General features: G+C 45.4%; 1 protein-coding gene across 2 annotated transcripts in view; it reads right to left on the bottom strand.

Moving 5' to 3' along the window:
* SPAG16 (sperm associated antigen 16) overlaps positions 1 to 17,032 on the bottom strand; it is a 775,737-nt gene that overhangs the window by 179,242 nt on the left and 579,463 nt on the right. For both annotated transcript variants that reach the window (XM_084819345.1, XM_084819334.1), the window contains exon 15: positions 15,355 to 15,481. In XM_084819345.1, the coding sequence (XP_084675471.1) occupies positions 15,355 to 15,481 (127 nt within the window). The remainder of the gene's footprint in view (positions 1 to 15,354; positions 15,482 to 17,032) is intronic.

Here is a 17,032-nt window from a genome sequence, read left to right as displayed (position 1 = left end):
ATGGGGCGCCTCCCCCCCGCCAAGAATGTTGGGGGGAGGAACGGAACGCCTCCCCCCCCCACGAAGCAAGCTGCGGGACCAGGTAAGGGACTTTCGTCCATCCCTACCTCAAAGAATCATCACCAACTATAGCTAGGTCTGAAACAAAAGCACTTCCTGCATTGAGTAGGGCGCTAGACTAGATGACATCGAGTGCTCCTTCATACTTTATGGTTCCGTGATATAGAAGAGTTGATATGCTAATTAGAGATTCTGGTTTGTATCCAAAAAGCCACAGTGCAAACAGAAATCACCTCCCTACCTACCACACCATAGCTCTGATTTCCACTGATTCGCTTTCCCCCAACCTCTCCCCCCCTCACCCCGATGCCACATCACACGCCATTATGGAGGATTTACTTGATCCTTTGAAATGGTTTTTCAGTAGTTAAAAGGGGCTGCAGTGGGAGAGGGCCCAGAAAGCCCCATTGCATGAGCTTAGGTTGTTTGGATCTAAGTGTCTATATTTATGATATACCTTCTCTGTTCAGAAAAATAGAAAGCAAATGCTTAGGCTGAGACATATAGGCTGAGACATATAGACTGTTTAGTCTTGTGTCCAGTGGGGTGTCCAGCAACTTTGCTTGCATGATTAAACTAGATCATTTTCAGCTCCTGATGATGTGATGACCTCCTGATGACTCCTGATGATGTGGACAAGCTGCTTGGTTTGGGCAAAAAGACAACTTGCCCTCTCGATTGCTGCCCATCCTGGCTTGCAATCCGGGGAGGGGATAATTTTTGCTGAATATTATTAATGCCTCCCTAAGGGAAGGTGATTTTCCATTGTCTGAAAGAAGCAATTGTGAGACTGCTTCTGAAGAAGCCTTCCCTTGACCCCCTAGACTATAGGCCAGTAATTTGCCCATTTGGAGGCAAGGGAATCAAGAAGGTGGTGTCCATTCAGCTCCAAGCAGTCTTGGATGAAACTGATTACCTGGACCCATTTCAAACAGGCTTCAGAGCAGGATACGGAGTTGAGACTGCCATGGTCACCTTGGTGGATGATCTTCGCCTGGGAATCAATAGGGAGAAGGCATCGCTGTTGATTCTTCTGGATCTCTCAGCGGCATTCGATACCATTGACCATGGTATCCTGCTGGATCGCCTGAGGGAGTTGGGGGCTGGGGGCACCACTCTGCAGTGGTTCCGCTTCTTTCTCTCAGGATGGTCCAGATGGTGTTGCTCATGGATAGTTGTTCCTCGAAAAAGGAACTATTATGTGGAGTCCCTCAGGGCATCCCTGATGCTGTTTAATATCTACATGAAACCACTGGGAGAGATCATCAGGAGGTTTCAGGCTGGGTGTTATCAGTATGCTGATGACACTGAAAACTATTTCTCCTTAACATCTTCATCCAAGGAAGATATGACTCATCTGATTGATGGCCTGAAGTTGGTAATGTGCTGGATGAGGGAGAACAAGCTGAAGTTGAATCCAGGCAAGACAGAGGTGCTCATCGTGGAGGGTCCTAATTCAGGTATTGAGGTATGTTAAACAGTTCTGGATGGGGTTGTATTCACCCTGAAGGAGCAAGTTCATAGCTTGTAGGTGCTTCTTAACCCAACCCTTCTCCTGGTACCCCAGGTGGAAGCAATGGTGAGAAGTGTCTGTTACCAACTTCAGCTGATATGCTAGCTACGCCCATTCCTGGAATATGTGGACCTAGTAATGGTGGTGCATGCACTGGTAACCTCTAGGCCTGATTTCTGTAATGTGCTGTACTTGGGGCTGCTGGTATATTTAGTTCAGAAACTTCAGCTGGTACAAAATGCGGCAGCTAGGTTGGTCTCTGGGACATCCCATGGAGATCATATTACACCGGTTTTAAAATCTTTACACGGGCTGCAATTTGTTTCCGAGCAAACTATAAAGTGCTGGTTCTTACCTTTAAAGCCTTACATGGTCTAGTCCAAGGTACCTTTGGGAGCGCCTTCTCCCCTACGTCCCAGTCTGCCACCTAAGGTCCTCTGAGGGCTATCTGCTCTGGCTGTCTAATATGAGATTGGCAGCCACGTAGGGATGGCAGAGAATTCCGCCACGGATCTCGGTGAGGCCAAATGCCAGAATCCCCCGAAATCTGTGGTGGAATGGCCTGCCACCCCCCCAGGACAAGACTTACCTGGGGCGGATCTTCCGGGTGGCGGCGGCTCTGGCGGCGGCTCCGGCGGCGGTGGCTCCGGCGGCTGGTCTTCCGACCGGCCGCCGCCGCCACCATTTGCAGTCTTGTCGCTTTGGGTTTTTTTACAAGACGTGATAGGCTACGTAAAGACTTACGTAGCCTATCACGTCTGGCTTAAAAAACAAACAAACGCGTACGCAAATGGCAGCAGCTATGGCTACCGCCATTTGCGTTTCTTATTTTTGGCCGTCTTATTCTACGTAAATATTTACATAGACTAAGACGGCGAAAATAAGGGGAACGCAAATAGCATAGCGGACGCTATTTGCGTTCCCCCTTATTTTCGCCATCTTAGTCTACGTAAATATTTACGTAGACTAAGACGACCAAAAATAAGGAACACAAATGGCGGCGGCTGTAGCCGCCATTTGCGTACGCGTTTTTTTGTGTTTTTTTAAGCCAGACGTGATAGGCTACATAAGTCTTTACGTAGCCTATCACGGTTGACTACAGGGATGCAAACGGCGGCGGCTACGGCCGCTGCCATTTGCATCCCTGCTAGCCAGCGGCCGGATGTCTGGCTGCTGGCGGAACTGGCCGGCGGCTCCTCGGAATCCCTGCGGAGCGGAGCGGAGCCGGCCGGCCAGGATTCCGTGGGGGAGGCGCAGAGCGCCTCCCCTTCAGCGAGGATTCCGGGGGGAGGGACGGGGCGCCTCCCCCCCCAGCGGAACCCGGCGGAGCCAGGTAAGGGGACTTTCATACATCCCTACAGCCACGTGCAAGAGGATCTTTTCCTTTGCTGCCCCTCAGTGGAATGACCTGAGGGTTGAAATGCGCCTGCTGACCTCTTTGAAGGTTTTCAAGCAGGAATTAAAGACTCTGTTATTCCAGTAGGCCGTCCCTTTTTAGAACTCTTGTTCCTATTGCTGACTCTTGTATACTGTTTTTAAGCTGTGTTGTTTTAAGCTGTGTTGTTTAATTGTTGGATTTTTTTTAAGTTGTTTTAAAAATAACTATTTTTAGTTATATGTTGTTTGTATATACTGTCCATAAGCTTTTATGTAAATGGCTTTTAAACTTTGTATATGGTATTTTAACTTTTGTAAACCACCCAGAGAGCTTCGTCTACGGGGCAGTATAGAAATGTAATTAATTAATTAATAGAAATTAACCAAAACATATCCACAAAACATGAGCTTTAACCAAAGTTTAGGCAGACACGCACCAGTCACACAAAAAGAAGGATAATGGTCCACCCATAACATCCTCAAGAACATCTGCATGTAGGTGTTCTTGAAGACTAGGACCTGGTTTTACTTAAAAACAACACTAGAATTAAAGAGAAATTTGTGCACATGTTCAGGCTTAAATACCGTAAAGGGAAAGGGAGAGAGTTTTTCAACTGGCATACTTCTGTGCCTTCTCATGAGCCAGCAGTTGCTAAAGATGCAGCAGTTACTCAAGAGGGTATGTGTTGCTGCTCCCCGCACTGCCACTGCCACATGGACCATATCCTTATTGCCACCACCCGCACACCCCTCACCCCCAGAACAAGAGATCGGGTTGGCAGCCTCTCTGGAGATCTGCCCAGGCCCGAAAAACACAAGGCATTGTGAGGTGGCTTTGGTCTGCCTGTACAGGCAGTGCAGGCGGTCTCCAGAGCCACATCACAATGCCTTGCTTCAAGGAAGGATTCCTCAAACTGCAGCACTTGGGCCTGTGCAGCTCTCTAGAAAGCCTGCTCCATCTCTTCATCCTGAGGACTCTCCCAGAATAGGAGACTGGGCAGACAGCCTCTCTAGAGAGCTCCCTGCCCAATCTCCCACTTTGGAAGTGTCCTCAGAATGAGAGATTGTCTCATATCAGTGGATATGGTAATCACTTTCCCTCCCTTAACATCATAAATATTTGGTGTTTGTCATAATTTCCTTTTTAAACATTATTTTCCAGACATAACTGATGCAGCATGTTGAAATATTACTGTTATTATCAGATGAATATTATTACTATTATCAAATTAATTGGTAATATAATATGTTGTAAATCCCTCCTTTTATTGCATTATATGACTAAAGGCAATTGATTCCTTATTTTTAATATAATGGAAGAAGATCTACCCAGTGCACAGAAACTGTCTAAGCTGCTGATCTTTTTTTTTTTTTTAAGCTTTCACAGAAGAAAGGATAAGATGACCTTCAAGGATCTATAGTGTCTGATTGTCTGCAAGAGTAAGCTAATCACAAGATGAAACTCTTGAATCTAAGCCAGACTTTGAGATGAAACTGTGTAGCTTTCAACATGAAAGGAAGGTATTTTCATCAAATAATTTGAAATACATCCAAAGTGGGAATTTACTAATCGTAGGCCTCTCTGAACTAGGATGAATATAAATCTGAGAATGCATGGAGCTAAAGCATTCACTAGAAGAGCAATGCATGCAGGAATATATTATTGTCATTTCCCATACTTTCAATATTCAAATGCTTCACTTTAGTGTGATTTTAAAGGTCTTTTAGAAAATAAGCTAACTTACTATGTGATTAGTTGTCTCAGAATTAAAGTTGTGATCAGGCTCATCATCCTGGCAATGATCAAACCTTTAATTACTTTCAGATTTTCTTAGTTTCATATGGAGAGGTCAGAAACTGGGAGGATATTTCCTGCACTTGCATATTCAGGACAAACTATTTTTCCACTGAGTTATTTTTGGCCTAAATCCAGTGCAGCTGCTAGCATCTCCTCATAGAACACTGTTTAGCAGCAATAAAATAATGCCACACTCAACAAAGGACCTGCAACCAACTGAACATGCCATATAGGGCCCTAAGAGGTACCATGGTGTCTTTCTGAACTTCATTTTTATGATAGAATCATGCAGCCTTGTAAGATGAGAACATTTAATTCTACTAAATTGGTGTCACAAAAGCTGGCTCTATTAAATAACTGTCCATCTTGCTGTACCCAGGGGAGGAAGCGTTCCTGTCTCACAAAGATAAAGGGAATATCAATGGAGCTAATCTCTTCCAAGTGCAGAAAGCTCAAAGCAATTGCCTACACGTACTCAATGCTTTGAATCCAAAGATCCACTTGTACAAAGGGAAAATACCTCGACTTGTGCATGAAGAGGAAACAGTGATTTCCATTTATCCGCCCCCACCACTGCAGCCCCCTGTGGCACATCATAGGCTGTTCTAGAAGATTCTCCAGCAATCTCCAGGAGTTGCTTTCTAGGAGTTGCAAGCAGATGCAATGGGAGGAGAGGTGGGAAAGACCTACTTCACATCCAGAAGAATCCAGTTCTTTGAATCCAAGCTATACTTTTCCCTCAGCAAATATATCCCCCAACTCCAAAATAAGGACATATACACTATACTTGGTCTAGGGCACAAACAAGAATCCAAGGCACTTAACACAATTCTCCTACTCTGAGGCAGGAAATTGACAGAACAGGATCTATGCTGGATCTGCACGCCTAGACCATGCTTTGCAAGCTTTAATAAGCAGGAGCATACACAGGAAGGCAACCCCATTTTGGAACACACCAGTACCTTTATCTTGACTGTTTTAGACTTCCCTTCATATACCCTTTGAAGCTGATTCCCAGAACAAACAATTTTTCATGTGATAAACTGTAACCATCACTTAATATGATAACAAGATCTGGGAAGCTGAGAGGATGAGACACTGCTGTATATTTTTGCCTTCATGACAGAATTCCTCAGCATCAGGAGTGAGATAGAATTCCACTGGGATTGTATGCCAGTTATGGATGGAAACCAACAAAGGACACAATCCTATGCATATTTAGACAGAAAAAGTCCTCCAACTGTGGCTGGGAAATGCTGGGAGTTGTAGGACTTTTTTCTGTCTAAACATGCATAGGATTGCACTCTAAACCTTTTTAACATAAAAACAAACAAGTGCAACCAAAACAGGTTCTGAAGTGCAAAACAGGTTCTGAAGTGCAACCAAAACAGGGTGTTCTGGGGAGTGTTCCAGGGCGGGGAAGGCAGAAATACTGGTACAACAAATCCTATTTGTTGTCCAGCAGCCTCCTCCCCCGCTCCGCCTTTCCATGGCTAGACAGCTGAAATTGGCTGTTTAGCTGCAAATGCAGGGCAGGAGAAGTGCGGTGGGAAAGATCCCCTCTGTGCTTCTCCTGCCCTGCATTAGATAGGCGGTCGCCTCCGACTTCAGAGGTGGCCACCTATCCCCATAGGACTGCGCCCGAAAAGACATCTTTAAGTGTGTACATCTGACTAAATTTAATTTCAATTCATTTCTGTGTACGCTTTCAGGAATTTGCCCAATGGCCCCTGCGGATGTAATACTTCACATCCTCCTTTCCCTCCCCCTGCCTTGCCCACTTCCACTCTCCTTCCCCACCTTCCTTTCATTTTTGAAGCAAACCGTGGTGTGGCACTACATCTCCACAGGCATTTTCACTAATGATGATGAATACCACAGAACAGTTTGCAGCCATCAATAAAAAAATAGGTTTACAAACTGTGGCTGTAGTTAAAGATGGTTAGCAAAAATGCATGTGTCAACATAATGTTGCACTAGTGAGTTCCAAAATCGGAAAGGGGGAAATAAGTGTGTGTGTTCGTGGGGTGGTGGTAGGAGTATATGAGGTCACAGGGCACCTAAGAATGTTTAGGAGATTGGGCAGCTGCATCTGGCACTGGGCAAATATGTTTTTCCAGAGCCTAATTTGAATGTCTAAACATTACACTCAAAGAATATTAACAAACCTGCTAGAATACATTTGCCTGTAGCTTATGAATTATGACTGCATTATTCTAAACCATACTTCATCCTGGCAATTTACTCAAGCTTGCCATTATTTCTATGGCTTTTTACTATAGTGAGTGTTCTGGATTTTATCCAAAAGATGGGAATTTTTTGCCGATTTCGATTATCTAGGGCTGATAGGTTTTTTCTACTGGAAAGATCCCATCTGACTCAAAATACTGCTATTGCATTTTTCAGGGATGTGACTCCTCTGCTTACATCTGTATTTTTGCATAAGTGAGGGAAGTGGAAATATCTTACATTTTACAGCTTCTATGTCATTTGAGGTTTATTTTCAATCAGATGCAAACTTCAATATACACATGGAGGGAGCAAACATTCCAGTACATGCGCTGATTAAGAGAAAGCTTAGAAAGGGCACAATTAGCCAAAGTTAGATACTTTTTAAGAACCTTTGATTCCAAGAGGACAGATTTAAGATCTTCTGCTGAAGTTCATGTTTCTTATATGTGCTTGACTTTGGTTGGATTTTGTTCCATATTATTTCTATCACTTGTGCTTATGTCACTATGCCTGAATATTACAGCAGGAATGGTGATGGATGAAAGCATCTTTTTTAACTTACGGGCTTTTTACATGCTGCCCCACTAAAAGTCACATGCTTCTCAAACTGCAAGTCAAATACATGCCCATGTAATTAAGATCTGAAACATTTAATGGTTTATTGGAGAGCCAGTATCTGCAGGAGAAGCCACCACCCAGGGACGAGGGAGTGCCTGCTGCTGCCGCCGCCGCCACCACCACCACCACCACCACCATTGCTCTCTCTGCAGACTTCTGCCTGGCAGTATTTGCAAAGGGGATATATTTTTGTTCTTGTTGCTGTTTAATTGTTGGTGGGGGGTGGATTGGGGGGGGATTCTGTTGTGTTTTTAGAGGTGGGTAGCCTGCCTGATAGGCGGGAGCAAGGGGGCATGTGTCCACCTGATGGAGGCAGTGGGGGGAGTGTTGGGGGCCAGAATATACAGAGGCTGGGCAGCAGGCACTGGTGGAGTGCTAGGGGCAGGCCATGCCAGGTAAGGGGAACAAGGGAGAGATGTGTAATATCTGTCCCCTGTTCTGGGCCTGTCCAGAGCCAAAGGATGGCTGGGGGAGGTGTGACTCCACCTTCTGGCCTTCGTTTGCTGCTCTGCAATGCCAGGTCTGTTACCCAGAAAACCTCCCTCATCCATGACATGATCCTGGATGAGGATGCAGACCTGGCATGTATTACGGAGACCTGGCTGGCTGAGGCCACTGCTCCAACTCTCGTGGCCATGTGCCCAGCCGGGTTTTCGTATGCACAGCAGCCGAGGGCTGGGGATCGGGGAGGGCGAGTGGCTGTTATCTACCGGGAGTCCTTGGTTTTCACCAGACCCCCTCTCCAGGAGACCAAGGTTGCTGAGTGCATGTACTGGAGGTTGGGCCCGAAGGGTAGTCTCAGGATTCTGCTCGTGTACCACCCACCCCGCTGCACAACTGACTCCCTGGCCAAGGTGCTTGAGGTGGTCTCTGATGTGCGTGTACAGCCCCCTAACTTATTGGTGTTGGGGGACTTCAATGTACATTCAGAGGCCGTCCTCACAGGGGCACCTCAGGACTTCATGGAGACCATGGCTTCCTGGGAGCTGCACCCTGTTCCAACTGGGCCCACCCATGTAGCCAGTCATGTGCTAGACCTTGTGTTTATTTCTGGAGAAGCGGGGAGTGATCTGGAAGTCAGGGGTATATCCACCACCTCCTTGTCATGGGCAGATCACTATCTGGTGACATTGGACTTCTCAGTTCCACAACCCCTCTGCAGGGGTGGAGGACCCATTAAAATGGTCCGCCGCAGGCATCTTATGGATCCGAATGGATTCCAGAATGCACTTGGGGATTCTCTGGAGCAAGCAAGCGGCCACTCAATCGAGGCCCTGGTGGGTGGCTGGAACGCTGCAATCACTGGGGCATTAGATGGGGTGGCTCCAAAACGTCCTCTCCCCCTGAACAGGGTTTGAACTGCACCATGGTTCAATCTGCAGTTACAAGCTCTGAAACAGGAGGTGAGACGGCTAGAGCGCCGGTGGCGGAGGTCTCGCTCCAAAGACGATCAGACACGGGCTAGAGCTGTATCTTCAGCCTATCACGTGGCGGTGAAGGCAGCAAAAAAAGAATATTATGCTGCCTCTATCGCATCTGCAGAGTGCTGTCCAAGGAAACTGTTCCAAGTGGTCCAGAGCCGGCCGGTCCAGTTGCTCCGGAACCACTGGAGCAGTCTAAGGCCTCCTGTGAGGCCTTGGCAAGGCACTTTGCGGATAAAATTGATCGGACTAAGAGTATTATTCCATGCGCCGTGGATACAGTTAGCGAGCGAGAGGCGGTCTGTAGCAAACCAGTTTTGTGGGATCGGTTCCAGCTTCTTCCTTCTGATGAAATGGACAAGGTGCTTCCATCTGTAAAGCCAACCACCTGCTTACTTGATCCTTGCCCATCTTGGCTCATTATGAGCTGCAGAGGGAGGCTGGGTGAGGGGATCAGGGTAGTGGTGAACACCTCCCTTGAGGATGGAGTGATGCCATCAGTTCTTAAGGAGGCAGTGAAAAGCCCTCCCTGGATCCCCAAGTCCTGAACAACTTTTGCCCAGTTTTGAATCTGCCATTTTTGGGAAAGGTGATTGAACAGGTGGTGGTGATCCAGTTGAAGGCACACTTGGAAGAAGCCGATTATCTAGATCCATTTCAATTGGGCTTCAGGCCTGGGCATGGGACAGAAACGGCCTTAGTTGCCTTGGTGGATGATATGAGGAGGGCTTTGGATAGGGGTGAATGCTCCTTCCTTGTTCTCCTCGACCTCTCAGTGGCTTTTGATACCGTTGACCATGGTATCCTGCTGGACTGCCTGGAGGGGTTGGGCACTGGAGACACCGTATTACGGTGGTTCTGGTCCTTCCTTTCCGGCAGGTACCAGGGGGTAGCACTGGGAGAGGAGGTTTCGGACCTATGGCCGCTCACTTGTGGGGTGCCACAGGGTTCCATCCTCTCCCAAATGCTGTTTAACATCTATGTGAAGCTGCTGGGGACTATCATCACGAGGTTTGGGGTGCGGTGTCATCAATATGCGGATGACACGCAGCTCTACCTCTCGTTCAAATCTTCACCAAGGTTGGCCGTAGAATCCCTGTCCAAATGTCTGGAGATGGTGAGTGGCTAAATGGGGAGGAATAAGCTGAAGCTGAACCCTGACAAGACTGAGGTACTTTTGGTGGGAGATAAGAGGAGGTTGGGGGATGTCGACCTGGTGTTGAATGGGGTATGGCTACTCTGGAAAGATCAGATCTGCACCCTGGGGGTCATTTTAGACTCCCAGCTGTCCACGGAGGCTCAAGTGTCAGCTGTGAGCCGGACAGCGCTGTACCAACTCTTCCCGACCATCTGCTCCCATTGGTAGTACATGCCCTGGTCTCCTCTTGTCTAGACTACTGTAATGCACTATACATGGGGTTACCCTTGAAGACGGTTCGGAAGCTGCAGCTGATGCAGAACGCGGTGGCTCGCCTGATTAAAGGCAGCTGCCAGCGTGATCACATCACTCTGGTGCTGAAGGAGTTGCACTGGTTACCAGTTGTTTTCTGGGCCAAATTCAAGGTGTTGGTTTTGACCTTTAAAACCCTATATGGTTCCGGCCCAGCCTATCTTAAGGAGTGCCTCCAGCAACACCAGACAGGCCGCTCAATAAGATCAGCCCCGGATAGGCTTCTCTCTGTCCCATCAACCAGGACAGCTAGGCTGGTGAGGACAAGGGAGAGGGCCTACTCTGTGGTGGCCCCCATTCTGTGGAACTCCCTCCCTAGGGAACTCCGCCATGCCCCTTCTTTAATGAGCTTCCGCCACGTGTTGAAAACGTGGTTGTTCAGGCAGGAATTTGGGGTGGGTTAGGGTAATTTTAGAAATATGATGTTTTAATGTGTAATTTTATTGTTTTAAACTGTTTGTATTGTTGTACATCGCCCAGAGTGGCCAGGTGACTGGCCAGATGGGCAATTGAGAAATTTAATAAATAAATAAATTTAATAAATAAATTTTAGTAACACTGGCTGAGATCCCAGCTACACCTATAAACTGCAGAATGTATTTCGGAGGATAGCAGTTAACAGATGTAGTTAGAAGCTATGTATTAGCAGGGGTGACATTTCGGATGCCAGAGAAGTGGAGAAAAAAAAGATTCCCAGCAAGCTTCAAGGCCTGCTTTTGGATATATTCAAAATTAAATTGCAAAGGTGCAGTCTATTTTAGGATCACTTGTTGTGGTTATTTTGTTATGTTTCATAATAGCCACAGCAATGTTATAAACATAGGTAAAACAGTCTTTTTTAAAAAAAATAAAGGGATTGTGTTTTTGGTATGCATAGCTTCTTAACATTCCCATTTACTTGTTTTTAACAGTAGTGACTCAATGAGCAGAAGCAGGAAACTGTGGGGAAACATAAGATGCTCCTCCTGAGGAATAACCACACGTGGTCTGAGAATGATAGTTCCCTGCCCTTCCTACATGCTACCTTCTCAAAACAGTACTTTTCAGATACTAAAGTTACTCACAGGAATTAATTCTCTCATACACATACACGTATACACACATACATTCATACAGTGACACACAAAGGCATAAAGCTCCACCATCTCTTGTGATTCATTCCAAAGCCAAGTTTCCACATGCTGATTATCTTGGTGTAGAGGTGTACGTGAAGTTCTCCTAAGCCAGGCTAGTAAAACAACTCCAGATGTGCGTACAATCTGGTGTCAAAGGAGAGATGAGCTTCACAAACCCTGAAATACTAGTCTTTCTTTGATTAAAATCCTAGCTGGAGAAGAACTGCCGACTTCCCTGGCTGACAAATACTTTGCATTGCCAAGGAAGGCAGGGCTGGTAGGCGCCTGGTCAGCTACAGATCCAGCAAACAGAACTGTCAGCGCACTGGGTATTCAACTGCCACTTGGCGCTATTCAGCATAATAGCCCTACATTTAGTAGGGCTGGGGGAAGAGGTTCAGGGGTAAAATTTGAGGGTGGGCAGGTGGGCCTACCCCTGTTGAAGACCATGGCCTTCCCATACTTAGTTTTTGTCCCTACAGCATCTTTTACTGACCCCCAGAATACTAATGGAGCAAGGTTAATGTTTTCAAGTCTTTGGTTTGTCTTGGAAAAAATCGCCAAGTTCTTCCATTTTTAAAATAAGATCTTAGGTAATTTCTGAGTTAATCTGAGGGAAAAACACACCCATCTTTTGCTTGGGGGATGTGGTTCATATGTGTGAACGGAAAGGAAAGAAAGGCCATGGATCTTCCATGAGTGTCAGCTCTTCTCTCTACCCTTGGATTTTGCCCCTGCACCTCTTTATCCCAGACCTATTCAATGTAGGGCCAAATAGATTAAGTGTGAGAGATGTTGCCAAAATTGCTAGTGCTGAGCTTCTGTTCAACAGGAAGATCCTTGTCTGCAGCAGCCTTCCTCATGTACGTTTGTCACAAAATTTTGCCCAACACAAAATTTCAAGGTGAATGGGAGGTTCCTGATTTGATAAAACCACTGATGTTCCTCAAGGGAGGGGGGGGCAGGAGCGGTTCCCACACACTTCTCTCCCATGGATATCTGCACAGTGAGTATAAGTATACATTTACTCTGGGAGGGAAAAAAGAACACTAAGAAATCACAAAAAGCAACAACACTCCTAAAACATAAAACAAAGCATACATGCATTCCTTTTTGTGTGGGGTTTTGTCTGTGTTTTATCCTAAGTGATTACTCAGCTTTAGGAATGAAGATTAATGTTCCACATAAAATACATTTATTCTATTCGTATATTGGCTACTTTTAAAAATAAAAGGGAAGTCATTCACAATGCAGGTGACATATTGTTATAAATAGCTGAGGATGCAAAAATGGTTGCGCTATACATATATTTCATTTCCTTGTGAGTTGCAAACCATCTATTATGGTATGAATGAAGTCAGATGTAAGAGTAATAATATTTATCAAGGGTGGTTTATGAATACTTGTATAAGCATTTGAATGGCAGAAAAGAGGAACAAATATGAATAAAACATCCACAAAACCTTTATGTTTTCTAGGTAGGTTTATGCCATTGGTAACACCATTAATTTTTGTTAATAGCAAAAACATTTTATGCTTTTTCTTTCTTGCTAACCTCTCAGGCCTACTGTACACGTGCAGCTGAACAAGGTGGTGGAATGGACTGCACAACTTTAGACTGCGGGCATCTCTACACCAGCCTAAAATCCTGCATTTAAAACAGGGCTTTCTGCTTCCATTTTAAATGCAGGATCACAACTGACTCCCTTTATATGTGCTTCCCCCCCCCCCCCGCCATATCTGAGTCTTCCATTATCTTTCATTGATCTCGCTCCTCTTCTTGCCGCTTTAACTCTTTTCACGGAGGAAACTGAAGCAGAACACAGCAGGGTAATTTGATAGCTCATTATCTACGATCTATTTAAAAATGGAACAAAGGGCATTTAGTGCAGGAGACACCCTGGAGGGTCAAGGCAGGGGAATGGCTTCATGTAAAGAGCCCACAAACTTCCGTGAAGGAGGAATCTCAATCGCAGGATAAAATCTCAGTGTGATGGAGCCCTAAAGGTGGGGATTTTGTTTTTTGACAGCTCTCCTACCTCAAAAACTCCTTGCAGGTAGGAAACCAGCATTGCAGGCATAGGGCTGAGCTAAAAATTTTCTCCCTGATGTTTTCTATTTGCAGATAGTTTTCTTTCTTAACTCTGGGAAGTGTTTTTCAAAAGTGGTATTCCCAATGTATAGTCTAAGTGGTGCAGCCCATTCTACCACCTCATTCTGTGGCATGTATAGACGGAGGGCTCCTAATGCCCCCAATCATTGCTTCTCTGCTGAAAATTACAAGTGGAATTGCCATGGAACTTCCCTCACTGTCTGGGGAAATTGCTGCTACATTCTGCTACATCCTGTCCACACCAGTGGGTGGAGAATGACAGGATGTAGCAAAGGTCTCCCCTCTCTTTGCTGATTCCTTCCACCACATGGTTAGTGTGGAGTTTTTTTTTTTTACTGTTGTTGTTCATTCCCCCAGAATTGGGCAATTCTGTAAGACAAAAGGTTCACTGCTGCAGCTCCCTTCACCCTGATTTCATGTTTAAAAATCACATAACCCAGGCCTGTGTTTTACTCCCATTTAATTGCGTGTGGTCCCAGTTTGGATTGGGACTATGGCGTTTGGGGAGGGGACAGTTAAACCTTCCCCTGCAACCCATTTCCCCCCCTCTCCTTCTTGGATCCAGCCAGAGCCATCTCCTTCTCCTTCATTTTGCCCACCTGCCCACTGCTGCCTCCTCCTCCTCTTCCTGTCCACTCCCTAAAAAGTTTCCTTAGGAGGGCAGCACGAATGGCACTTTTGAATGAGAGTGGAGCTGGTGCTCGGCTCCATTCTGCAGCCGCTGCATGAAGTGGTGGCAGGCGGGTGGCAGGCAGGCGATGGGCAGGCATCTAGTGGAGCTGAGTGCTGACTTGGCTCCCACGACAAACCCCAGCTTTTAAAAACAGTATTCTAAACATTAATCAGGAAGAGCGAAGGAAATCGCAACAGTGAACTTTTGATGTTCCAGAGCACTTCTGGGAGAATGAACCCAAAAAACCTCTCCGCACAGATATTTTCCTTACACCTCATAGCCCAGCATGTGTGTCTGTGTGTGGGGGGTGGGGGGAATAAAGCAAAGAACTATTTGTTGCAGCAGCCGCAGAGAGAAGAAGAAGATGCGATCGGCTTTGAGCAAGGGGGAAACACAGCTGCTGGCTGGCCTGAAGCCATGAGAACATGCCTCCAGCGACAGCACATTACACATCACAGCCACACCCCACAAAACAATGTGAGCTCCCGAAATCAGGCAACACACCACAGGTTTTTTGCAGATCATGCTGTACCACAAAGACATTAATATATTTTCCCTATTGTAAGAAAATATGGAAGAAGTAGGAGAAAAAACTGGATGACACAGGATGACTACAGGGGACTGACAAAGCTGTGTGGGCAGCAGCAGCCCAAAAGATCTTACAAAGAAGTTAGCCAATGGCACCTTAAAAGCCCTGACTGGAAGATCCCCTACCTTCACTGTTAGACAAGGGCTAATATGAGAGGTGGGAGCTGAATGACAGCCAATTTGAGATTACATTTTCACATATTAAGATCACTGCATTTTTCATGAAAAAAACTAAATGTGTGAATTCATCTTGGGTGTTTGAGTAATTTTCTAAAGAAAATAAAAGTGGAAATAAATTGATTTGTTACTGCTGGCTCTCAACATTTCAGCACTGTGGCAAATCATTTAGAAAGGAAAAGGAACATTCAAAGCCTTCAGTTTTAAGAAACATCTTACCAGACGGGTCAAAAGCAACCTGGTTGCCAGGATGTGGTCCTGCATCAATTGATACCATTGGTATCCCCCTCCGAATGTCCCACAGTTTCAACACACCATAAGAGTCACAGGAAACAATGGTATCACCCTGTAAAAGATTGGGGAAATGTTAATTGGGATTGTAATATAAAAGAAGCCATACTAATAACTAACATTTCTTCATGAATCTCCCAATTTCCTTAAGGTTCTGCTTTAAGAAAGCATATCCCAAATGGCATTTAAAAAATCTTAAAAAAATTAATTTCAGAGAAAAACCTGAAATCTGTACAAATTTGTCATACTAATTGGAGTTGAAATAAAAAACAAATATTTTTTAACTACAGATAGCTTTGGCACTAGACTTTAGTGGTGTGATGAAATTTGACGCTAACCAACAAAAAAATCCAGAGTTTATGGAGCATCTTACTGTTATATATCCTTACAGATACATTACAATATGATAATATTAAGCCATGCAGGGTGGGTGCATTCAGTGCACCTTTCACACACACACACACACACACACACCAGAGTGTGCCTCTTAAGATTTTCTTTCATGGCTCACTCAAGGGATGGGTTCTCAAATGCTCATCATTGCCTCCATGCTTCCTCTGGCCCCGAGAGAAGCTCAGAAGATCATTCTCCTTAGCCTCTACCTCCTTCTGAATCTTATATGCAGCTATTCAAGATGCATCCATTTTCTGTTCCAACCGTTTTCATTCCCATCTTCCTTCATTCTTTCCTTTTTTTAAAAAAATTAGGCCTTTAAGGGTGGAACCCTCCCAGGAATATCTTCATAGCTTCATATCTGAAGTAGATTCTTGCTCCCAAGCAGTTTATATCCTTGCCTAGTGGAGTGTTCTGTGTTGAAATGGTCTTGTGGATTTTAGAATGCACTAATTTATTGGGCAACTCCCTTATAAGAATGTTGGTAACATTTATTAGACAGAGATAGTACTAGTAGCACGTGGGGACCCATAACAAAATGTTGCAGCTCCTGTTCAGGGCTCCAGCCAGCCTGGAATAGTAACCTTACAGTGATATTTGGGGCTAAGAGATCACCCCCCCCCCCGAAAATGTCCACCACTGTGCTATATAGACCTAAAGAGTTCAGGGTCGAGGCTGGCTGTCAGACCCATTCGTGAGCATTTTATTGCAGTATTGTGTGTGTGGAGGAGTACAGAATGACGAAGAGAGAGTCTAACTTCATGGCATGTATCCCCGCCCTCTTGACAACTCTAAGGCTCATTTACAGCATACAATGACAGCTAATTCCCTATCTTTCTTTCCATTTTCTGTTTCTTCTCCTCCCAATGGACATCTTCAGCAATTCAACCATGCTCCACCATAGACTTCATTTCTAGACTCACATAGTCTACCTTTCCTTTAGATTCGGGTTGGGCAACTTACAGGGGTTGGGAGGCTGCACCGCCTCCCCGGGGGCTGCAATCCTGGCCCCATCACCACCCTACAGCTGAAATTTGGTGGCATGGTGGCAGCAAGGATAAACAGCCTGCTTTTAAATTCTGAAATTGCAGTTTGCCACCAAAATTCAGTGGCATGATGATGGGGAAAAGGGGCTATTTGGCTTTAAAATTTTGTCTCCATTGCCCCATTTTGACAGCAAACTGCAGTATCTGCTGTTAAAAGTAGAGTATTT

This window comes from Heloderma suspectum, chromosome 1, assembly GCF_057233095.1.
Source record: "Heloderma suspectum isolate Gila_16-S chromosome 1, 16-S_ref, whole genome shotgun sequence".
Taxonomy (NCBI): Eukaryota; Metazoa; Chordata; class Lepidosauria; order Squamata; family Helodermatidae; genus Heloderma; species Heloderma suspectum.
Note: the sequence above shows the minus strand (reverse complement) of the source record. Positions and strands in the feature narration are given on the sequence as shown.